At 40.6% G+C, this 26082-nt stretch overlaps 1 protein-coding gene across 1 annotated transcript; it reads left to right on the forward strand.

Moving 5' to 3' along the window:
- The first annotated feature begins 1567 nt into the window (after positions 1–1567).
- On the forward strand, positions 1568–25499 carry LOC121337779 (sodium-dependent neutral amino acid transporter B(0)AT3-like). Its single transcript, XM_041408106.1, has 12 exons — positions 1568–1724; positions 10549–10689; positions 12286–12423; positions 13487–13668; positions 14088–14198; positions 19045–19157; positions 19429–19557; positions 20170–20326; positions 21634–21838; positions 23419–23578; positions 24051–24213; positions 25287–25499. Exons 1-12 carry the CDS (start codon positions 1568–1570, stop codon positions 25497–25499), a joined length of 1869 nt encoding a protein of 622 aa, XP_041264040.1.
- Positions 25500–26082: the final 583 nt, after the last annotated feature.

Genomic DNA, 26082 nt, shown 5'->3' on the forward strand with positions numbered 1-26082 from the left:
ATCATCCAGTTCCAACCCCCCTGCCACAGGCAGGGACACCTCCCACTTGACCAGGTTTCTCCAAGCCCCATCCAACCTGGACACGAAGACTTGCAGGGACGGGGCATCCACAGTTTCTCTGGGCAACCCATTCCAGAGAATCTGAATTATTAAATTAATTCACATTCAATTTTCAATTTTTAAAAATCACATTAATGTAAATAACTATCTAAACTATTTGAAGATGTTACCCTTTAATAGGAAGAACATATTTTGTCAGATTTTTCTGCTGATAAAAAGCTCAGACACCAGGAACAAGTAACACCCCATGTGAAGTGCCTGACTGCAGTGCCAGGTGTGGAATTCAGGGTGTTGCTGGACAGGCCCAAGCCCAGCCCAAGGCATCTCCTGATCAGAAGAGTAGCAGGGGAAGGAGTGATGGTGATGTGTGCCCTGGGACCCCTGACACTGTGCAAGGGCTGCCAAACCACCCTGTGTGTCCAGTTCGTGTGTGCCCTCTGAGTGAGACAACCCCGACAAGACACTGGGAAGTTGAGTTGCTCCGTCTGTGAGTCTGGATTTTTGCAGAGGTGTAAACAGATGAGCTGTGACAGCCCAGGGAGAATCAGGCACCCTTGATCTCAAACTGGCTTCTGGTTGGATGATCTGCAACCTGATCCCATTTGTGTGCTTAGCTGCAGAGCAGGGCTTGTATTTTGGGGAAAACAATTCACCCTCACTTAGAAACTACCCATTTAGAGAGGGGAATCCAGGCATAAACTGTTGATGTACTGAGGCAAGCAAGCTGACTAGCTGCCCTGTTTAGTGTGGAGTGAACTGATTTGGCATGCACACCAGCAAAACCCTGGTATGACTGAAAGAAAACAGAAAAATACTCTCACATACTTTCAATTGAAGGAAAGCATTCAGTTCTTGCATTCATCAGTAACTATTTAATGAATAATAAAAACTGTCACTGGGGATTCATTGACAGGTGGGAAGTGATTAACTTCTAGCAACTATTGTGAAAATGGACTAAATTCTAATGTCTGAACGTACAAGGTCTAATTTTTCTTGGCTTTTTTTTCTAATTGACTTTTTGTATTTGGAAAAGATGCCTTCATTTATTTACTTCTATTAATAAACTAAGAAAGGAAATGCCAACGTTTTATTCACAGATTTTCACAGGTATTTTGCAATTTTAATTAGACTGCTGCAAAAGTTTCTTTTTAATTATATTCATTGTCACACTTCTCTGACAGAGTCTGAGAACATAAGGAGAACAGAAAATAAAAACCTGTTTGATCCTGAGTTACCCATTAACAACATATTTCCAAGCCGTCTAACTATAGAAGGAGCTGCAAAAAAGGCAAGAGTGGTAACTCTCTATATAATAATAATTCCTGGTTTTGTCTTTAAACTGCAGCCTTGGCAATGACACAGCCCTTTGCATCAGATAAAAAGAAAGCTCCACCTCTCTTCGAAGATCCTTCTGTCACCCTGCATAAAACCTGTAGGAGAGACAGATTTTGAAGCATCTTCCCATTTTTAAGGAAAGGGGCCAAGGAGCCACGGACGTTTCATTAAAATGTCACAAGATTTATCAGCAATACCTGAAACCCCCAAAGAAGATGGCAGACCCAAGTGGGACAATAAGTTCCAGTATCTCTTAAGCTGTATCGGATTTGCCGTTGGCCTGGGTAACGTGTGGCGGTTTCCATACTTGTGTCAGATACACGGAGGCGGTAAGATTGGAACGGGACTTTGCCAAAATACTGAACTGCAATTCTCATGCAACTATACTATCTTCTGATGGGCATGGGAATTACATAATTTATATCAGTTGTATCCCTTTTTAAAAATGCTGATTGTCATTAATGTTTTGCACCAGTTAATTAGCTCTTTCCATAGAAAGATATTTAATTATAAAATGATATGTTCAGTTAGGAAAACCAGACTGATGCTGACCTGACTGATGATAGAACAAATATATGTTGAAGTTTTTATATTGCTACTACAGTCCCAATGGAAGCAGGAAACTGAACCTGCAGCTGGCTACCTTAAGGAGAAATGAGAAGCCCTGGGGAGGCCTGAGGGAACTGGCCCCTAGACAAATGGCCACTGAACTTCCCTTTGGGATGGTGAGTGAGCCATTCGCCACCCATGATCTTAGGAGGTACCTCATAATGTGGAATTGCCTCTGAACAAAACTAAATTGTGCTTTTGGTTGTCTGTGAGACTGTTTAAAACGCTCAGCTGATGGAGCAGCAACAGGAGCCTGCCAGGTGTCACGGACAGCTGCCTAAGCCTGTGCCTGGGCATCAGTTCACAAAGAATTGCTTTGGAAGCAGACAATTAGGATCTGAAAAGAGTACTTGGTAACTAACTGTTCACAGAAGTTTTTGAAATCTGCCACAGTAAGCTGTCTAAAGAAGAGGGAGCAAATTGTTTCAGCCCAGTATTATTAATCTTTCAATTAATTGGAGAAACCGAAAATTCACACCTGGAGAAACTGTCAAGTGACAGAAAATTTTATCACATCCAAGTGTGTTTTACTGAGGTGTCTGTATTTCTTGATGAACTACATATATTTCAATCAAGCAAGGAACGAAGAATTGATATAGCCTGCAAAGGAAGGTGTTTCAGAGAGAAGCAGCCACTTAGATAGGGACTATGGTGAGTAGCTCAATGAATGAGCTATAGCAGGTTGCATCAAGAGAAAGAACCTTGGCAGATGTAAGCAGAACACTAGGAAGTAGACAGAGATATTGCTGCCTATAGTAAGATGACTTCTGAGTCTCTGACTTTTTCTGAAAGTCCACTTTTTGAAGTCAACATTAAAAATTAGACAAAATTTTTGAAGACAAAATGCAGAAAAGTCCCAGCATTTATTCAAGGGTTAGAAAACTTCTGGGACACAAAACAACTCAAGAATTCAATCTATTTAGGCCATGAAGTTGAAAATTAAAGAGTATGATTAGCATAGCCTATAAACAAGAAAATGGAAATTATTTTATGACAAGGAGCCTTTTAAGGCCGAATATGCAACAATTGAGAGTTACACAAACAGAAATAAGAAAAGACAAGAAGCAGTAGATTAGATTCCTCCCAGGACACTTGATGGTTTCTGTTATTTATTTCAAAAATGTGACACCCAGTGAAACTCCCACAGAAAAGCACCATCAGTGGGTGGTTAGAAAGCCAGGACTGCGCACTGTTTCTCTGCATTTGTCCAGAGAATGGACAAATTGGGAATTACTGGGAAAAAACCTGTCAATTTAGTTAATGATACTGGCATTTATGAGACATGATGAACATCTTTAGAGAGACATCCCCATAGCAGATATGGCATGAGACCTGCAAGGAAAATATTCTTATGCAGCAGGAGCTATAGGTCAAATCTCAGGTGATCTTTCTATCATGGAAAGCAAGGGGAAAAGCATTCAGGATTAACAAATAACATAATAAAGCAAATACAATGTGATGTTTTTGTAATGTAGTGAATGATTAACACAAAGTGCTCAGTGGAAAGTTTGAAAATCCCAGGCAGGGCCATAGGAAGATGAAGCTCCTCCACACATTTCATTGCACAGAGCAGCTTCTAGAGCCACCAGCTGCAGGAGGCTGCACAAAATTTGTGCTAAATTGGGATTAAGATGAAATATTGTTCTACTGGCCATAAAAAGGCTCTCACACTTTCCTATGAAGTGCCAATTGTTGCTTCTCCTTGGCCAGTTATGGCCAGTGGTATTTCAGATCCCAGCCTCACTTCAGAAGGAAGCAGCGCTCATCTGTTCCTGAGGTTTGATCTCTCCCCTCCACCCTCCCTTCTGGGGTTCCCTGCACCCCTATCCTCACTGCCCCAAGAGAAGGTGACCCCATGAGGTCACCTGTCTTATGGACTTCGCAGTGCTCAGAAAGCCTGCTTGCTTGTGCATCCAGCTCCAGAACTCCACTATTTCCCACAGGAACTTCTAGGGACAAGCAGGTTTGAAGAGGGTAAAAACAGGGAAATGCTGCAGGGGCAAGGGCTGAGTTGCTCCTTTGCTCCCTGAGTAGTAATGCTGCCAGTGAGAAACCAACTTAAAATAGCCACCAGACTCAGGAATGGCAAACAGCTGCTTTGCATCACCACCAAGAGTGGCACAAGACAGTGGTGAATTAAGGTCAATGTATGGATTGGCAGCCAGTGTTTGGTCTCAAAGTGCTCAGTAGCAGGATGGACTCTCTAACAGAGAGTGCTGTGAGGTTTCTGAATAATTTATACTAGAAAGCTGGCATTGGAAAAGTCGAGTGAGTTATGAAGATCACTGAGAAAACAGAACTCTTGCATTTACATCTGTGTGTAAGGTAGCTGCATTTTTCTTCTGTTAATTTAAAGCAGTGACGTGGTTTGGGTTTGCATTTTCAAAAGCAAACAACTCAGGTGCAAAAGCCCAACAGATTTTCAGGGGTACTGGAGCACAAATCCTGTGTGTATGCATGTGAAGATGTGCACATGGGAGACACCAGCAGCACTGTGTTTAACTGGGAGCCCTGAGAGTTGCCATTGCTTTCTGCATGCAGCCATAACCACAAGCATGGAGAAACCAGGTATGGATATGGCACAGACATCCTTGCAGGCTGGATGGCTTCTGCGGTAGTTTTACAGCTGGTTCAGGTGATATCCTCATTTCTGCATCTTTTCAAAAACAAGAGATGAAAACAAGTGCTTGTACATTTGTCTCATGTCAGCTGTTCCCATCAGACCTCTGGCCCTGATTCATTGCACATTAGTGTTACTCAGTAACTCAGATCTAATATAATATCAGTTCTGCTGACATTTATCACCTGCTGCCGTTACTGATTATTTGGGTTTATTGCCTGAGTTAAGTTAGCTATTTACTTTTCATGACTAATGGGTATGAAGGTTGTTTGCCACAGTTGGTAGAGACAAACACAAACGTTCCCAGGCAACTGGGATTGAAAAGAATTCTCTAAATAGTCCAGTACAGACTTTGTCACTTAAAACTGAGACACTAACAAGTCATGCATCTATATGTGTACACAGAGTCATCTGAGTATACTTAGAGAAACAAACTCAGTTCTAGCTAGAACTGACTGCAGTGGTTTACTTTGGATTATAGCTAATGTGTATATATATATATATTTATATATATATACATATATGTCATATATATGCATGCTTGCTTAACCCATGGGTATTAAAAATGTGTATGGTGCCTGAGCCTATAAAATTACTGAAAAATATCTGTAATATAAAATACAGTTTCTTTCTAGGAAAAGAAAAACACAAAAACACTACTATAGGTAGCAGCAACCACCATCTAAACCCCATGCTGTTACACACTACAGTCATGCTACAAATGGAGAACTGTTTACTTCTGGGACAACCATTTACAGACTTTCATAACTCGTGGCCTACTGGACCTTTTGCTCAAATTTGAACTAAAATGTGCTGTGAAATGCCTGGTTCACTGTGTCCTCAAAAGGAAAACAAAACCTAAGAGGAACAAATTGTATAACTGAAAGATGTAAAAAAAAAAAAAAAAAAAAAAAAAACCAACCAAAAAGCTAAGCAGTAAACCCCAAAACAAACATAGTATGTTGGGAAGAGCAGAACTATTCACTGTCTGACAGAAAAAATTGGGTTACAGCTAGTAAAAAACTTCATTTTCCGGTTTATTGCCATATCCTGCTTAAGCCCTTGGTGAAAAGATGTGACCTACAAAGTCAATCCTTTCATAATTTGTTATATTTGATTGCCCTTTACATCTCAGGTTGGTTCCTGCTTGTATTTGAAAGCTGCCTGCTTGCATACGTCAAATTTCACAGGGGAGTTTGCTAAGCTTATTTTATGAGTTATCTGTGGGTGTTACCCATCTTCATTTGAAATGGCCATTGCCCCTTTGGTTTTCTGGACAAGGCTTTGGCTCCCTCGCTGTAGCTCAAGGAGGTATAGTCATTTATGTGGGAAATTCAACCCTGCCAAGCTTCAGTCAGTAAGCTGTGCCTGAAAGGCAGTATCAGTGCCATTATAAGTGTGCTGCACAAATAGAATGTTTAGAGTAGCTCATACTTTTCATCTGTATTGATGCATGTGAGAAGACATAAAAGAGGTCATGGAGTGCTGTTTTCTAGAGAGAGAGCTGAGTGTGATTAAGTTGCTTTTTTTCCTACCTGATGTCTTGATGTAATTCCTTGCTGTGTTGACAATACCACACTGCTTAGCCACTGAACTGCCATGGAGAGAATGGTCAGGTCTGAAAATCCACTTTGAATAGCTAATATCTTTCTCTGCATCTGAACAAGTAGTTCTCACCTATTGCATAAAATTGCATAAATTATCTCAGGTATCTTGCCATTAAGTTCTTAGTCTTTTGGAAAAGTACACCCATCCCTGTTCCTCCTATGTACCAACAGAACTGATGAAGTGGATCTTTGAATGCTTGCTGCATTTTATCACATCGAGATGTGCTTTCTGAATTTTTCAGACCCTACGGATGCATTTCCTTCAAAACTACTATTTTGCCACTTTCAAGGTCATTTCAGTCTTTATTATCATTCCTTTTTCTACTCCCAAATTGCTATCTGAAGGAAAAGTATTATTCATGTTCTGGACTTTCAGATGCTGTTGTGTCTTTGAATCATCATTTCAAGTCACTTGCTTTTCTTCTGCTAGCGGATTCACAGGTACTGGTAAGATGCAAGACTGAATCATGGATCAGTCCTTCCTGATTTTTGATCAGTCCTCCCTACAGTTTTCTCCACCATTTAGGAAGTCTTAGTACCCCAATATCAAGCGAACCTACTGGGTCTTTTTCTCTGCTTCTCACTGAGCCACATCGATTTCTGCAGGTCTTAGTACAAGTAGATTAGGAGGTTGCCCCAGCTGATACTTCAAACTGCTTTACATTTCCACTAGCCCAGTCTGTGGGTCTCTCTTTCCAAGTGACAAACCCAATCTGGTTGTTTCACTCTGCTTTGCTGGTTGCTGAGAGCCAACTTTAGACTGTGCTCCTTCCGGAGCCTCCTGGTGTCTCTGTCCCGTGGATCACTGGCAGCTCTCCCCAGGCTGCCCAGAGGGTCCTGCACTTCCCCCCCAGACTGTCACGTGCAGGTGATACAACAAAGGTTGTGCCCCTCAAGTGTCATTTTGCTGGACATGGTTGGGCAGCTGCTGTCCTGACCTGACTTGCCCGTGCACTGCAATCGAGGGGTCAGGTTTTAAAATCCCTCTGTGTATCTCGAGTGCACCGGCTCCTTCCTTTCCTACTGCTGTGGCTGTGGAGCTGTCTCCACTCCAATGGTTCTTCAGCAGTCTTGTTACACAGGGGTGCTCCTCAACACTTGGGACTCTCTTGCAAATGACACCAGCTAACCAGTAGTGCAGTTTTTGATAGCCTGATTTGAAAAAGCTTTTGTAGCCTTCTGTGCCTTCTCATGTGCAGGGGATTGTTCCACGGCTTTGTGATATCCTCGTGCAGGATTCCTTCCAAAATAACTTTTGACTCTTGCAAGTTCTGAAGAGTTTTGGGGTTTTTTTTCCCTCGACCTTCTTTTAGTACCACGTGTTTTTACTTGCAGGATTGATGCTTTATGAGTCTTCAGTGTCTTTCTGACAGAAGGAATGTTGTAGACTAAAATTTTCCAGAGTCACACCCCAGGGATGGAACTAAATAATGCTTTGGCAATACTTGAATATACAAATACAAGATAATTTGTTGCTTGTGCTTTATGATACTTTGGCAATACTTTTTATTTTTATGGACATTTCTCCATGATTTTAAAGTATTTAAAAATGCTTCACGACTATAATTTTCCTTTTTCACTTTTCGAGAGGAAAAAAGACTCCTAAACTCTTTTTTTTTTTTTTTTTTTAGGTAGAATATACAAATACAAGATAATTTGTTGCTTGTGCTTTATGATTTTTTCTGCTACAGTTTCCTTTTCTCATGCCCCATGGAAGCCAAATCTACAGAGTTTTGCTGTGCCTGGGCTTAAAATCACATGGGTTCTGCTGAGGCTTTGCTGTGCTTGTGTTTTGAATGCTCTGGTTTGTGGTACCTGCTGTGCCTTAGGTTCTCTGCTTCTTGGATTTTCTGCTTGCTTTCTCCATGGTTAGATTTCTCATGGCATTTTTTAAAATAGGTACTCACTTTTTGCCTTCTGGCACATCCTTTTCTATCTATTAATCAGAGTCCTCAACTATACAGTGCTGGAGGATTCCTACTAACTATTCCGTATCTGATAACTTACTGTTAATGTTTCTCCATGTTTTTCTATAGGTGGAAAAGAGTAAGCTTCAAGTGCTTCAGCAGACTGTCTGCTCTTCTTCTCTGTTTTTTTTTTTTTTTTGACTAAAAGTATTGTGATGCAAAGGAATGAATAACTAAAAACTTTACACTACAAGCCATTTACTTGAATTAGGTTTGAGAAAGATTAGATTCATAGACTATTTCTTGTTAACCCATTCCTTTACCATATTTTCATATTTTCAGATAGGAGATTATTTTATACAATTCTCATGGAAAACCAGTATTTTTTTCCAAGTGCGACATCATGTTTTGCCATGCTGTAAATATGCCTGAAGATACACACAAGCCAGCACAAAGTAAACATGCTCTTATCAGCAGAATGTCTAAACACGCTCTGCTGCCAGTGGTTCAACTAGCAAACAGAGAAGGGGAGACAGATAACAGTTTGCACTAATTATTACCCAGTTATTTCCCAGGAGATATGATATGGGAGATAGGCTGGTCTCTTATGGAGTGCTCTGCTAGCGAGTGCTCAGCACAGATTGCAGCACGGATTGCAGCTGCTGCCCAGAGCTGGTGGAGAGCCAGGCAGATGGATGAAGAAGTAGAGCACTCCATACTGCAGTGCTCTGGTCACTTGCCTCAATAGTTTGCTCTTCTCAGGAAATAGCCCAAGGCATCAGAAGGGCTGGGCTGGCACCCTCAGATGTGCTGTGGAGAGGGATACTGCATCAGGTTTGAAACAGACCATGGGACTGAGCATGGCAACAGGTTACTGGGTTCTTCTTGAAGGGACCTCAAACTGAAAATTTAACATACTGGGAATTAACTGTGAGGTTCCTTTTTCAAATCTGCTTCTCAGTTAAAAACATTTCAAGAATAGAGATCTTAAGGTGAGACATTTATTTCCAAGTTTCACAGGTTAAGAACAGTTCTTTGCTGAGTAGAGATTTTTGATTTTTGTTTCCACGCATAACTTGATAAAAGGCTAAACCATCCAACAACACACCTTCTCTGGGTGTTGTATTTATTGCAGCATGTAACAAGAGGTAGCAAAGTTATTGCAATACAACACTAGCTCAAGAGATTAGATTTTATCTGCCCAGCCTTTCTAAATAGCCATGGATTGCAGAACCCAGGCGCCATTCCAGGTGGAGACCAGAAATCCTTGTGCATTCCCCCACCTCTCTCTCAGGGCCAAAGACAGAGCATAGAGAAAGTTTCCTGAGCTGGAAGAGCAGAGGTAAGCAGACCCAGATAAGAGGCCTGGAAGTAAATCAGAAATGGCAGAACACGGCACAGGTTTATTGACAAAGCTATGAGGAGCACAGAATCTGCTCCCTTTTTAGGAGGATGGGGAGGTGGCTGAGGCAGGACTTCTGTCTTTGTCCCCCTGGAGAAAAGAGACTTTGTGGTCACAGTTGCTGGTCATGGCAATAAACTTCAGTCTATTTCACCATTTCAGTTTAATTGGCCATTTGGGCAGGTGGTACAAACATACTAATGAAACTTCTGGTCTCATGAAAGTCAGCATCTGTGCAAAAGAAGGGAGACCCAAATGTGTGTCCCTTCTGGGGGAAGGTGGGGGAAATGAGGCATGGCACACAGTTTAGCAGGAATCAGCCAGGCTGTTGGTAGGACTGGTCCCTTCCCACAAGCAACCAACAGGACATGCTGCTTCTGGCCCAAGGGAGATGTGAGGAAAACAGAAAAGATGTAAAGGACACAAACTGGGAAGAAATGAAGTTTCATGGCTCACATGTCTCAGAGAACAACTTCAGCCTTGCTTTCAATTTTTCATTAGCTAGAGGCTCTGTCGTCTGAGCAGAACTTCATGCAATAAAATAACCTGGTCTCTTGGGGTTATACAGCACATAATCCTGCTTTTCCAGTGCAGGACAGAGGAACACAGCCCTGAGAGCCTTAAGAAATGGAACGAGGCAATGCACTGAAGGGAAAACAGATGGAAGAGGGGACAGGCAAACCCTTGTGCTTTATGAGAAGGGGGACAAAAGAAGATGCTTAAAAGAAAGGGAAATGGATGAAATAGCGAGGCTACTTATAATGGGCTGTAGCAATGCCTGAGGGAAGTGTCCTGCAGCACTAAGCATCCCTGTCCCTCCTCCTTCATCTTCAGTACCAAAATTACCAGCAAAAGATGTCACTTGTAGGTGTACCTAGCAATGATCCCGCTCTCAACACATCCTACAAGGACTTTGTTAGGCTCATAAAGCAAATTACTTACAAACCAATAATTTCAGTGAGATGCAGAAAAATCATGTGGCTTAATCACACTTAAATGTCTTTTCAGGGGCTTTCCTGATACCATACTTCATTGCTCTTCTTTTTGAAGGAATCCCACTGCTACACCTTGAGCTGGCCCTTGGGCAGTGCCTGAGGAAAGGCAGCATTGGAGCCTGGAACACCATCTCTCCTTACCTTGGAGGCGTTGGTACGTCCCTTCAGCCCCAGCTCAAGGAACTGCAGACAGCTCCCACCCAGCACTCACTTCCTACAGACCTGTGCCTGATGTGTTTTAGGATATAAAAAGAAATGAGTGTTAGGATTAAAAAGAAATATTTTGTAATGAGGGTGGTGAGATATTTAGGGGTGGTTTCCCTAGAAACATTCAAGGCCATGTTGGATGGGGTTCTGAGCAACCTGGTCTAGTTGAAATGTCCCCGTGCATGGCAGGGAGGTGGCATAAATGATCTTTAATGTCCCTTCCAACACGAACATTCTGTGATTGTGCAACTGTGTATTCCTCTCAGCAGGCGTTACTCCAGGCACATTTTAGGATCATTTGAAGAGCCTAAAATGCAAACCTAATAACCTTTGCTGTGGGGAGCATAATGAACCTGGGCTCAGCTCCTCAACACTGCCCCATACCAACCAGACCCTGGTGCTCAACAAAAGCTGCCTGCCCACAGTGCTTCTTGCTCCTCTCTCACAGGCCCTCCAGGACCCAGTCTTCTCTGTCCATGAATAGCCAGACTTGAGGAAGGACAGAAAGACAGGAAATCAAGGATCCTGGTACCTCCTAATGAGTGCAAAGCACATGGGAAGGCTCCCCTCCATCAGAGGGTGGGGCTACTGAAGGGATTTTGTCAACACCGCTGGGCATGAGGGACAATCCACATGACATAGTGCATCAGACTGATGTGCAGTCCTCTACTAACAGCTCTTTTCTACTTATTTAATATATGAAAAACCACATCTGGTGCCCCATGTCCACCATTGTTAGGCTGCAAAAAGTGATCCAGAATAGCCACCAGGAGGAGGTTAAGGCATCGACTCTACTGGGTATTTGACAACACCCCTGTGCCTGCAGGGCAAGGGGAAACTCCTGCATGCTTCAGCCAGCTCTGCTTGATCATGACCTGCTTCAAGCAGGTGCCTGAAATGCGCTTGGCACTGATAGCCCTGCCTGTGGGCCTGTGTGGGAGGAGAAGGGGAGGGTAAGAGGGGTCAACTAAGGGCTGGAAGGCAACAAGAAAGAAATACCAAGTTGCAGGTGGTGCTTCCAGCTAAACCCATCTCCTACAACCAGGCATGCTCATACTCCCTTGCAAAAATGCAAGAAAGCAGAAACTGTGGCGTTGATAGTCTTCCCTCCTCATCACAGGAGTAAAACAGTGCCCAATTTAGGGCACCTGTGCATGATTTGGGACAAGAGTGGCCTCATGCAGCTACAGCACACTATAAAACTTTGGTCTCTTTTGCTCTCTGCTATTACAGTTGTCCAGTTGTATTGTAGAAAACAATGGACTACATACTACAGCAAAGATTTGAACCCTTACCTTCTATGTAAGTAGAGAGTCTCAGCATTCCTGGAGCAGGGCTGGTGATCTGGGGGATTGTGCACCAGTGTTTGGCTACTGAGGACACAAATGCCCATCCTTCATGGGAAAATCTCAGGATGGCGTCAGGGGGATGGAGAAGAAAATCTTGAAAAACTAGGAAATGTGAGCTTCTAACAGCTAGTGCTGTGACTGACTGATAACCTTTTCCAAAACTTTTCTGAAGTAAGATCTTGTGCTTTCTGTAGGAGTTGGTTCATGGATGGTGTCGGTTCTGGTGAGCTTATACTACAACACCGTTTTAACTTGGGTGATGTGGTATTTTATAAACTCCTTCCAAGAACCTCTTCCTTGGAGTGTCTGTCCTCTAAACGAAAACAGAACAGGTAAGTACACCTCCATGAGCACTGCTAGCAAAACATCAGACTCTGGGCTAAGCAAGAAACCACATTTTATTTTGCCCCGAACTGTGCACGAGTCCTGGTTTGATTTCCTTTTAAAAAGGTACAAGAGTCATGCTAGCTTACTCAAATTCATCATCCTCACAGGAACAACGATAGCCAGAAAGTCCACGAGTCCTTTTGCTTGACTTTAAAATGGGAAAGAAAATAAAGAGCAAGTTCTGTTATCCATTACAAAACCTTTACTAAGACTAAAGAGAGACAGTGTACATAAGCAGAATAAGGAAGAATGCTCTCAGGTTTTAAAAATATTTTTAAGCTTCCTTTTTTTCTCAGAGCAGGAGAGAGAACAAGTTTCAGGGCACAGCAAGAAATACCACCTGAGTAAAAGGCTAAGAAAAAAGACAAAACATAGTGGAATTAAACTTCCTTTTGGAGGCCTTAGGACTGCTCTGGAGTAGGAAGACAAATGGACATCACAGGTTGCAGTGTACACCACGTTCCCAGTTCCCTTTTCTTCAGGCACAGAGCCTGGCTGGGGAATGCCCTGCATACAGATGCCTGAAGTTCCTGTTCACAAAAGTCCTGGAAACTCAAAGAGGCCAATGCCCCAATGCCTGGGTCTTTCCCCACCAGAGGGCCATGACAAAGCCAGGGAAGCCTGGACTTAAATGTATTCTCAGGTGCCTGAAGTTTGTTATGGCTCCACCAGCTTGTAGCTATACAGCTAAAAAATTTCATTGTTTTCATTACAATTAGTGTAGGTTTTACCTTGCACTGAGTGCAACACTGTTTCTAATCAGAAAGTTATCCCCTGTATAAAATGCTGGTGATATTCTGGTGAAGGTCTCTCCTAAGTCTCACAGTCTCAGCCTGCTGTGAGTTTGTCTTGCTGTACATTACAGAGAGTGCAGAAAGTCCATCTCTGTATTAGACTTTGCAACCCACAATTTATTCTAACACGTGCCACTTTTTTTTTTTTCCAGGGTTTAATGAAGATTTTGCAGCCCACAATTTATTCTAACACTTGCCACTTTTTTTTTTTCAGGGTTTAATGAAGAATGTTATGAAAGCACTGCAGTAAATTATTTTTGGTACAGGAAAACTTTGAACATAACACCTGATATTGCTGAGAGTGGCACATTCCAGTGGTGGCTCATTTTATGCTTAGCAGCTTGCTGGGCAATCGTCTATCTCTGCACTATCCGAGGAATTGAAACCACAGGGAAGGTATGGAAAGGGCAGAGAAGTGATTATCCTGCAGTTTGAAATCTTGCCCTCCAGACACTGAGTTTTTACCACAAGGAAAACCCCATTTGCCCCATTTTACCCCATTTACCACACTGCCATTCAGTATGCTCCCCGTCCAACAAATTGAGAACAGCAGTACAAGTGGCTTAAAATGATGCTTCTCTCTTTTTCCACTGCAAACACTTCTGCCCTACCAGCCTTCCCTCTCACAGTTTTAAGAGCCATTTTGTTACAAATATGTTCTGCAAAAGTACCCCCTGCTTATGTGAAAGATGGCCATACTCATCTGTAGCTGTCTGATCTAATATTATTATTATTATTGTATGTTGCAATATTTTAAATAGGATTGATTGAACTTACTGCCAGTAACTCTCTGTCTTCTGACCTCCTTACTTTAGGCAATTTATGTAACAGCAATATTTCCATATCTGGTCCTGACTATATTCCTTATTCAAGGACTCACTCTACCAGGAGCCACTGAGGGTCTGATTTACCTCTTCACCCCTAATGTAAGTATTAATTTTCCTTTTACTCCTCCTCAGATTTCATACCATTTTCCAATAACTCCTGGTTTAGATGTCCATCCAAGAACTCAGCTAAGCTCTTTTTCTGAGATTAAGCAACTTATTTTAATATATTCTCAAAAGAAAATAAGCAGCAAAAAATTTAACTGTTCAGTAGTAAGCCTATAAGAAAATACTGGAAAATTAAGTTTAAGAATGTTATGGGTGCCTCAGTCTTTAATGTGTAAGTGAAACTGATGTACTTCACAAGTACATGAGAAATATGGGATTTCCCTGCCACTGCTACAGAATTGACACAGCTTTAATCTTTTAAGAATTTACAAAGAGAACTACTGAGGATTTACACCGTAAAGTGATTTTTTTTGGAAGGCTGAAAGTAATTTTCCCCTGCCCCTGTTTCTTCACAGTATTTCTCCACTGCCCCATATCTCTTCCTAAAAGACAGAAATGCTGGAGAACAGCCCTTCTCCCATTTTTCTTAACTTCTCATATGTTGAACTTCTCACATGGACAGGAGTTCCAGATCCCTCCACATGCTGGCCATTTCAGAAGCACCTTTCCTACACTGTCCTTGGCAGCATTCCTAAATGCAAAGTCAAACTGTCCTACTAAGTGGTTGCTATCCACTAGAGGCTCCTCACAACTCTGCCTTCATGGCTAAAAAGCTCCATGAAGTGGTGGGTGTAGAGGAGGAAAAGCAGCACTCACTGACAGATTCTTGAGCATCCGCTGCCTCCACAGCCACAGCAGTGCTTCAAACACAGGAGCACTGAACTTTTCCTTTCCTTTCCTACAACAAGAACACAGATATTAAAGAAAACATAAGCCAAGAAGCTCAGATATTTTATACGTCACGCTGGAAAAGGACAAGAGCAAGAGAAAGCTCACATGAGACACTGTTTTATCCCTCTTTCTACAAGCCCAGTGGCACAGACACCCATTTAATGCTGCCAGAGTTCAAGGACAAGCTTGGTTTTTACAGATGATCAGGATATTCACTTATATTTTTGAAGGGGCAGACAGGACTGGAAGCAATGTCTTAGGGAAGAAAGCAGCTTTGACAACACAAAGAAACATGCCTCAGCCTGTCATCAGTTGGTCTCAGCTAGGCTGTCAGGTTTCTCGGGAAGAGCTCAGGCATTTTTGGAATTTAGTTTGCAATGATTCTGAACTGAATGCAGGAAACTAGATTTGTGTGTACTCACAAAGCCTGGAGCTATTGCAGTGCTGAGGAGGAGCAGATCATCGTAAAAGAGACGGATGGATTTGTACACTGGCAACAGAAGTCAGAATGAAAATCCACCTGCAGAGAGCCTGCAGTCGATGGTCAGCTGGTTTGAGGAAGCAGATCCTGGGCACATTCATGAAAAGTCGTCTGAAGATGGTTTTAGTGATGTTCTTATCTACAAATGTGGAAAAGCCAATGTAACAGCCTGGTGAGTGTATATCGGTGTTGCCATTGCACAGAAAGTTAGCGTAGCACAGATGGCTTTGTTGAACTAACCTACCAATTGCTACACAGGGTTGTGGCACTTCAAGGACTTCAAAGGCACAGTAAGCACGCAGCTTCAACACTGCCCTTCTCTCTTCATCCCTTTACTCCACAGCTGCAGTACCAGTATTGCTTTTGCTGTTAGGCTATTCCCACCCTCCCTGTGAGCAAACACCAGCTTTTCTTTTACACCTCCACAGGGGATGCCTCAAAGTGAGTTGTACAGCAGGGCTGTTATTTACAGGGCAGAGATGTACTTGGCCCACCCAGACTCCACCAGTTTACAAAACTGTAAAGCATATTTCTCAAATGTGTGCTGTTTTCCTCTTCTTTTCCTTTTTGCAGAAGAAGTTTTAGCAAAATAAAGTAAGAATTAAATCACCTACTGTCTGTTTCAGCTTGTTTTAAAAATACATAACATCAACCTTCTTGACATTTTTCCCTGACTGGAGGCAATATTTTTCAACTTCTTTCCAACTCTGCAGTGCAGCAGAAATTGTAGTTTCTCTGTAACAGCTGCTACACCCATTATCTCATAACTGTGACACCTCATTTTTGTTTGTGAAAGTCTGTGAAAGTAATACCTAGCACAAAAAGTTCCATCTTACCCAGTTTCAACACCATAGCCACCTAACTGAATTTGTTTTTCTAAACCACAATTTTTTGAAGTTTATTCACTTTCCAAGCTTGGAAAGTGTTAATAAGTACCACAAATAATAAAAGCATACATATGGATTTTAATTATGTGAGGCTGTGTTTTTATTTTCATGGAAAAATACACAATCAGCTTTTGTCATCTGACACACTTTCCACCTTAAATTTCAGAATAAATAATTAATACTTCTTTTCATTGACTTTCAGACATAAAGAAGTCTGATGATTCACTCACTTTCTCGAAATTCTTGGTTACTTGGAAAATGAAGCTACCAAGAAAACAAAAAAGTATCCTGAAGTGACACCTGAGGTGAAAGCAGAAGTTGCACGACGATGAAGCCACACAGGGGCTGGAACAGACTTTTGGAAAGGTTTTTGGAAAACATGTAACCAGAGGCAGCAGAAATAAATAAACTAGATTCCATCATGCATCAGCAACAGTCTGCATGGTTCAGCTTCAGGGGACACCTGTGTAACCTAAGGAATACAAATATCTCCTTCTCCAGTCTCTTTCATATTTGAAAGAACTTCAGAGATTGTAAATATTTGGAGGTTCTCTGGCAATGAACAATTCCAAGAACTTGGTAGGGAAACTGTTGCCTGTGCCCAGAACTGAGCAGCTGTTTAACAAGCAGAGAATGAAAAAAGAAGAAAAAAAGAAAAAAAGAAAAAAAGAAAAAAAGAAAAAAAGAAAAAAAGAAAAAAGTCAGCACAGACCCCAAATCCTCTATTCACAAAACCATCAGCTGTTTTTACACCAAAATTACATATCACAGGGATCCCAGTAATTTCTAATTCTGTTTCTGTCTGTGCTTCACATATACAAGAATCCAAACACCTTACTACTCACGAGGGAGCAATTATATCTCCTTTCCTCCTTACTCCCCTGTTCATTCATTAACACTGATTGTATATCTTCATCCACATGTTTCTGACATCAGCACATTTTTCTTCTGAAGATAGGCTTATAAATCTTATGCCATACAAATACAAAATACTTTTAACAATTTGCTGAAGACCAGATAATGACATTGCTACCATTACATGCTTTCTTGCCCATTATCTTTTCAAGTTTGGGGGTTGATTAGTACCTTTTGGAGTCAATAAATGCACTGCACATAGTACCAGTCTAAACTATCTCCAGACTCATTTGCCAAAGTTCTCAGTGAGAAAGCCAGACTTTTAGGAGTCAGATCTGTCAGCATCAACTGACTTGGCAGCACTTAATCAAAGTGTGAAGGCCACAGAGCCATATGAGTGCCAAGTTTCTGCACTGCACCAGCACCTGCACAAGGTCCTGCCAATGAGCACTCTGGCCTTTGAGGGCTTGACTATGATCTTCCAAAATAAACCTCTAGAAGGGTTTACCTTTGCTGAATCACTTCAGCTGGCAATGGTTACACGAATCTGCTTGTTATGTTGTGTTGTAGAAGAGGTGACACTGGTTCTGCTGTGGTCAAAGCACTGGCCTCCCTGTGGAGAGAGCACCTGCAGTAATGGCATTGCCTGAATCCATCCAACCGAGGTGGACCCATTGTTCTTGCTCTTCAAGCTCAGGCCGGCTTCAGAGAAACCCAAAATGCTATGAAGGGTCTCGTGGCGTACTTACCTCTCACTCCTACATATGTTCCAGTCATGGACTTGGATCACTAGCACAGGCACACAGACACAAAACACACAAGCTGTCCTGCACAACTGGGATGCAGATTTGACTCAGACTGTTGCAAAACAAAGTGAAATAGTCTACAGTCCCAGCATCACTTTTGAACTATCTGGCTTTTAAAACATTTTCAGCAAAACATTCTTCTAGTCCCTCTCCTTGATAATGGATCAGAGAGCAATTCACATGGTAGGATATAACACACCACTTTGTAGTTTCTGCAGTAAAATAACATTCATTGATCATGTTTACATTTTGCGCATTACTCGTGTTCTATCTCTTTCTTTTATATAGATTTCAACATCAAGACTCCTTAGTGGATCTATCTAAAACTGCTTAATTTTCTCAGTAATCCACCAATCATTGCTTTTTAATTTACCTTCCTGTATCATACTGCCCTTACAAAAAAATTCAAATTTCACTATCAGTTTCTCCTCTTTTCTTGTATTACCTATGCTGACATTCTATCTTTTATTGCTGTTTTCACAGCACTTTGAATAGCAGATGCTGTTCTTAATAACTCTCTTCTTGCCTGCTTGTACTTTTAGTCACTTCTATTAAATTATTTTTTAAGCAAATTTGGACAGCTACAGAATCACTTTCCATCTTAAAACAGTTTAGGTTTAGTATTTGTTTATAGAGTTTTAAGAAGACAATATTCTTTAACTGCAGGTTAAGTATGTGAATTTTTAAAAAAAGAAAGTAATTGAGGAAACATGTATTTTCCCTATTGTGTTCCTAGTGTGGTCTATCACTTAGAATCACATTTTTATCATCAGACAGACAAAGATAAAGAAGATTCTGTAATTGTTGCACACATTTAAAAGCCTCAATGACACTCTTGAAAACACCTGTTTTACTGACCTGTTTAGTACCTATTCCCATTTTCATAGTATTCAGATGGCAACTCAGCACAAAATTCAGAAATGAAATAACAGATGAGCTATGAGAAAAGAGAAAAATAAATTTTAATTTAAGCCATGTAATAATACATGTAATACATGCATTTATTCTTATTATTTCAGCTGAACACTTTGAAAAATCCCCGTGTATGGCTTGATGCAGCTACACAGATTTTCTTCTCTCTCTCTTTGGCTTTTGGAGGGCTTATTGCATTTGCGAGCTACAATCCAACAAAGTGAGTAGAACTACAACCTTTATTAGCTGGCTGAATTCTTGCTGCATTTTGTGCAATTTCTTTAAACTTTCAAAATGTTTCCCTTAACTTTTCTGAAGGATCTTTAGAAAAGTATCTGTCTTTCTAAAAGGCCCACTAGATTTTCTAACAGAACAGAGAAGGGGAGGGAGGGAGAAAAGAAATTTTAAAAAAATGTTTGCATTAATAACTGCATCACAGATAAGAAAACCTGCCTTTTTAATCACTTCACTTGTTTGAATGCTATCTCTAGAAATGACTGTGAAAAGGATGCTGTGACAGTAGCAATTGTGAATAGCGTGACATCTCTCTATGCTTCCATCCCAGTCTTTTCTGTTTTGGGGTTTAAAGCAACCACAGCCTACTGGGACTGCTTGGACAGGTGAGAAAGTTGTGTTCCCAAAGTTATACTGTGGTTTCAGTGCCTAAACAGATAATGTGATAATGTGTTATTTGAAAGACATCTATTTGAAAAATTTATTTTCATTAGAAAGGAAAAGCACCAGTATGGAGAAGTTTAATGTAAAAATATAAAGTACTATGGGATTGAGTCAAGGGTGATCATTTGTAAGAAGCAAGACAAATTGCAGAACAACCCATTTCAAGTAGTGAACCAAGGCTTGCACCTTACTCTCAGGCTAGAATTAGAAGTAGTAAAAATCTCCACCTTTTTCTATTTCACCAGAAATTTATTTCCTTAACTTATTAAACACAAGTAGTAGAAATGGTCTGGAAACCTGATAAAATAAAAATGTTTTAGAGATTGCATCTGTATAAAGTACTCAGAGTTTTTGTCCTAGACAACATTAAATAGTCTGAATATTTTCTGTTTTATATATAAGCTGCCAAATAATATTCTCCTTTATATTGTAAACAGCAACACAGAAAGTAAACACGTCTTTGAAGTAGCATCTGAATACACAGCATAGCATTTCCAGCCACATCATCTGCAAACTTTTAAACTAAAGTTTAAATATGTTGGCTTCTCTGGCAGGAACATTATCAATATCATCAATGAATTTGATCTTCCAGAAGAAAGCATCATGCGACAGAACTATACATACTGGATTAATTTTTTGAATTCATCATACCCAGAAAAAATTGCTGGACTCAAACTGAAAAGCTGTGACCTTCAAGAATTTCTTGATCAGGTACTGTAACTGCTTTCAACAGGTAATCCTTAAACAAAGTTAGGTAGAAGAACTGGTATCTTCCTTTCTCTTTTAAGTACATGCACTCTGTCCTACCTGCAATTATATATTACACATAATCATGCAACAAATCAACATTTCTTGCATGATTATGTGTAATATATAATTACATCTTTCAACATTTGAAATAACAATAGTGCTGTAGGATAGTCTGAATGTATAGCTGTCTGTTATGGCAAACAAAACTATACATTATTACCACAAAACCCATCTTCCAGGATGCTCCCACCAGAAGTATACCATGGACACTAGACACAGTCCTAGTTTGGTTTACAGAAGTAAGCATAATGGGGGATCACATCTAGATGAAAGATTATAGAAAAAGGATGCTGAATGGGAATTTCCTAAATATGTGTTTAGGAAAGTATCAAAAAATCTATTACAATGTACACTGTTCACCACCAAAGTACATCACGAGCCTCTCCTAATTTTCAAACCTTCCTGTAGCATTCCCCCTACCACTAAACACAGATGTTTCTTCTCTGTTTTCTTGTCCTACCTAATTCCACTTGCTCCAGGGATCCTGTTTGGCACAGTCAGTGTGTGCTGAAGCATGACAGGCCTAACACACAATAACAATAAAGTAGGCTATTTTACTCACATGATGGAGAAGTGCAACGACAACATTCCAGCCCTGGTAAAAGTCAGTTTCTTCTGTCTCACTTCTTCTGATGGCATCCATTTCTGATTTACAGTTTGAAATATTCCAAGTTATAGCAACAGTAGCATTTTTCAATGCTTAGATTTGAATATCCTTATCCTCAGGAGACTAAATCAAAAGAAACTTGGTTGAAATTGGCTTTTTCCCTATTAGTCTTTTCTGCCTTGGCCATTACAGGGGGTTTTGTGACCAGTGATTCATGAAGTCTCTTTGGTGTTAAGAGTGATAATCATATCCTTATTTACACCTCTTTTTTTCCATAAGCTACTACATCATAAATTTTTTAAAAGCACATTTAAGATGGTATTAGCAAAACAATTTCTATTACAACTCTCCAAACTACTTTACTCTGAACCCATCTCTCTGTGCAGGCTAAAATTCTGCTCTATGACTGTCCAGATATCTCTAGAACACTTGAAATTAAACTCCCCACTGCCCATTTTCTCAACTGCTGGCTGCCACAGAGGCCACAGGGTGACCATCAACCTTGACTCCAGAAAAGGACAGCAATGTGTTTTAATTACTTTATGCACAAGAAATTACATTGTAATGTGTATTTTTATCTATCTGTTTGTGAATGCTGCAGAGCGTCTCAGGAACTGGCTTGGCTTTCATCGTTTTCACTCAAGCTATCATCCTCATGCCAGGCTCCCAAGCCTGGGCCATCCTGTTTTTCATAATGTTGTTCAGCTTGGGCCTTTCTTCAATGTTTGGAAACATTGAGGGTGTCTTCACTCCTCTTCTAGAGCTTCAAATTATACCTAAGTCAGCACCTAAAGAGCTATTATCTGGTAAGGCATTTGCTTTGTTCAAAGAACGTGACTTCCTTATAGATGCACAAACTATTAACTGCTTAATTAATATCACAGAGGAATTAATAATTTTTAGTATTAATTCAGCTGAATGTCATAGTGCAAGTAAGGGCAGTGGATTGTGTTTGCATAAGATAAGCAGAGAGATGAGGTAGCAGTTGTGGCAAAAGCTGTCAGGTGACTATATTGTATTGCCCTGGCCAGTTTTTGTCTTAGTTTGCAAGTTAAGCTGCTCCAGTCTGAGAAAGCTTGTTAAATTGCTATTCCTGGAGTCCACTCCACTCTGAGCTGTTGCAGTCATCAGGAAGAGCCTTGCCTTCCCTTAAGCCTTTGGCACTGATACAAATCACTTTAAGGCACCCAGTGACATCAGCTGCTCTGCCATAACCACCCGCACTTGAACTTACCACTGTAAGAGAGGTCATTCACCCCTATTTCACCCAGATCCATGCTGCTGCAGATTCACATTTACTGTGAACAGGTCAGAGTAGAAAATTACCACTTGACAACGAGGAATGAAGGTGTGTGATCCTGTTCTGGCACCAAAACTGGAATCTTTTCAACCAGCCATGGTTATTAAACGAAACCTGCTCCTGAAGAACCAGACTCAATAAGAGTCTGAGAGATCCTACAATGAAATTGGTCCAGAAAAATCTATGGCAGTTGCAAGTAATGGATAAATATTTCTGCAACGTGCTGTTTTAAATTCTTATGGGAAATATTGCTGTCAAGCCTTTTGTAGAGTCTTCTGTGTCATCTAAATTGTATCCCTAACTTTACAATTTCTCATGTAAAAACAAATTTATTCTCAACTTGATGAGTTAACAATATTATTTTTAAATTGATTTTACAATTGTGAACTTTAAAAAATAATAATAAAAAAAAAAAAGTCTGGAGCCAACATTTCACAGAACTGACCCAAAGGCCATCTCAGAGTTAGAAGCAATTAGCCACACATTAGAAACACATACAAACTGATTTGTAGCCTGTGTCTGTGTCCAGGAATACCTTTATTCCTGTCCAGTTTTTCTCTCAATTACTCCAAATCTAAATCTTGGCTAAAGGGGAACTGGCTGTACAGAAGCATGTTGAAACCCAAATGATACGTGCTGGAACACAAGGGACACCCACATTTGTAGCTCTGGGCTCTTTGAGGAAATGGGGACAGAAATCCCGAGAGTCCTTACACTTCTGAGGTGGCACCTGCCTGTGGTTTAAGCCTATGGCTGCATGGAAATGAGGCACTTGAACCTCACTACAGCAGTCAAAAATTAACACTGGCTCACAGCACAGCCCAGGCTGTCTGATGGAAGGAAGCATGAACTGAAGGATGCTCTGAATCACATCAATGCATTCCTCCTGCAACAGTAGTGCTCTTGGCCAACACACAGGGGAAAATTGAGTTTGGGAAGTGGTATTAGCTCCCCTAATGAGAAAACAGCTTGTTGTAACTCTATAGAGAGGGAGAGAATAAAAATTATTAGAACAATAACAAAGCAATTTAGAATAAAAATAAACATACCAGTACTCCAGTAACAAAGATATCTTTTTTATTTCAGGTATAATATGTCTAATTAGCTTCCTCATTGCTCTGTGTTTTACACTGGGTTCAGGGAGTTATTGGATTGACATTTTTGACAGATATGCAGGTTCAGTGCCTCTTCTTGTCATCGCTTTCTTTGAAGTGATTGGAGTTGTGTACATCTATAAAATTAAAAGGTATGTTGGAAAGAGATGAAATTTTCTTCTTCTAAGACATAAATGCAGCTCAGGCTGCAGTAACTTTGATCCTGACCTGATTTGATTTGGTGCTGGTAACTGAGACATCTTCCTGGCAGTCTACGTTTATTCCCTTGGCAATTTTGTCTTTTTATTTTAAATATCTGAATAGTTTACAGAACTGCTGCAATATTACCATCATTTATTTAAGCTTAGAAACCTTACACTAGGTGCTCAGGTAATTAAACTGACAATGTAAATTGGTCATTCATCTCTGGTATGGCTCAACAAAGACCTACTTGAATGATATTATTATTTACTCAAGCAAGCAGTGAGTTATTACAGAATGGTGTGGAATAGAAAACATTTACAGCACTGTACTCTGTGTTTCCAACTTACAGGAAGCTATAAAACAGGGAAACTCTTACCACTCTAGATCTGACATCATCATAAACATGCCCTCTTTTACAAGGTTCAGTGAAGATGTGGAATGGATGACCGGACGAAAACTCAGTCTCTTCTGGCAGATCACATGGAGGTTTATTAGCCCTCTGCTCCTGCTAATTGTCTTCATGGCCTTTGTTACTCTTCAGATGCAGAAGCCGCCAAGCTACACAGCCTGGAACCCTAAATATGTATGTGCTCAAATATTTTTAGAACTTCTAAAAAAAGGAAGAATTACCTATTTTCTTCCCTTACCAGATCCTTTAATATCATTGTTATCTACTGCTGACCCATTGAACATAGCTTGAAGTGATGTAGTGTTCAGAATGAGAAGGCACTGACTGAATTAGGTGTCTTCTCTTGAGGTATCCTGCTTATCCCATGCTCCATATTTCTTATGGATATGTGTAATGCTCAGAAGTGTTCAAGAGAAACTTGTCACAGACATTCCATACCCACAGGGGGTTCAGAGGTAGAATAAATGCCTGAGAAGAGCTTTAGAGCTGCATAACAGACATCAGGGATAAAGGCATTTCTCAGTGAGAGCTACCAGTATCACTGGGGCCCTGGTGGATATATGAATGTGTACTTTACACAGGCAGACAGGGAGGCAGTGGTCTGAGTACAGTGTTGGTTAATTTAGCAACAAAGACATGCCCATGCTGAGAACATTTCATCTGGATGCCACTGTCTCACATCAATTGCAGTTTCTTTGACTGTTCTCAAATCCACCCTTGTGTGGGGGTTTGAAGATTGATTCTGTTCCTAAACTACATGAGGATTACACAGCAGCAGTGTCTCCCCCAAATACCATCAAGTATCTATCATCCCAAATAAAACTCATATCCACAGACTTGCAGAAATTGCTCTATCACCATTCCACCAAAATCTCTAATATACAACTTCCCTATGTGACAAAGAACATACGCAGTAATTGTTGAAACCAGTTAAGCTTTGTGTACAACAAAAATGAACATAGTTTAACCAAGAGAGGGTGAAGACTTGATAACACTTGGGGCAATCCCCATATCCCTAGGAATGTGTCACAATTCCAGCTATACATCTTTGAAAGTGTAAAACATTTACAGCTGTCTCTAGACCCACAAGAAGGGTTTGCAGAGAACACAGCCACTGACTGCTATTGTAGACAGAGTAAAACTTGCTATCCTTACTAAAACAGTGTAAGAAAATAAAAACAGAAATCATAGCAACATCAAAGTGTACCTACAAATTATTTCTTTTGCTTGCTTTTTTATCTCCACAGGAAGGCTTCCCCATGAAAGAGGAGAAAGTTTATCCACCTTGGGTACAGGCCATTTGTGTGCTGTTGGCTGCCCTTCCTTGCGTGTGCGTGCCACTGGTAGCACTCTTCCACCTGGTCAAACAAAAGCGCAGGAGCAAGGAGCCAAGCTTTGTACCACCAGAAGTCTCCTCCTGTCAGGGGACTAATAGCAACTTTTCTCATCCAAAAGAATAAATATCCATTGTACCTGTCTGTAAGCAAAAATATGACACCCTTTGTTAGACACTATTAGCTGTCGTTTGGTATCATCCAACCAACCTGCTATACACAGTTCATATGCTTACAGCAACCACTACACTCTGTAAATAATGCCATTGTGTTTCCTTTAATTTCAAGCAATTTCACAGCTTCATGTATCTCTCCAGACAGAATTTGAACTTGGAAAGCCTGTTAAGTATTGTTGCTGGCTTCTGTCTTTCTTCACTTTTAAAACACTGGTCTGCTCCCAAGCATCAGCAACAAAAATTGGAACACAAGCATCTACAGTTTCACTCACTGCCCTGCCCCCCTGCTCCAGGAGAAGCAGAATGAGAGCCCTCTAAAAATAAGGACTGCTCTTTACCACTACACTCTAATTTTTGTAAATCCCTATACACACTTAAACAGCAGTCATTTTGTGATTATTTCATATTCTCAAGCATTGCAAGGAGCAAAGATAAAGCATCAGCAGATAAAGAATGTTAGGTAAATTTGAGCAATTAATTCTGCACAAATATCTTATCTTAGTAGATTCCAGAATTTATCGTAGTGGAAACTA

The sequence above is a fragment of the Onychostruthus taczanowskii genome, unplaced genomic scaffold (assembly GCF_017590055.1).
Source record: "Onychostruthus taczanowskii isolate IOZ18803 unplaced genomic scaffold, ASM1759005v1 scaffold29, whole genome shotgun sequence".
NCBI classification, from domain to species: Eukaryota; Metazoa; Chordata; class Aves; order Passeriformes; family Passeridae; genus Onychostruthus; species Onychostruthus taczanowskii.

Coding starts and splice junctions, on each gene's coding strand:
- LOC121337779 (XM_041408106.1), top strand. CDS start 1,568: ATGTCACAAGATTTATCAGCAATACCTGAAACCCCCAAAGAAGATGGC. Junction 10,690..12,285: donor TCCTTACCTTGGAGGCGTTG/GTACGTCCCTTC, acceptor TGCTTTCTGTAG/GAGTTGGTTCATGGATGGTG. Junction 12,424..13,486: donor TCTAAACGAAAACAGAACAG/GTAAGTACACCT, acceptor TTTTTTTTTCAG/GGTTTAATGAAGAATGTTAT.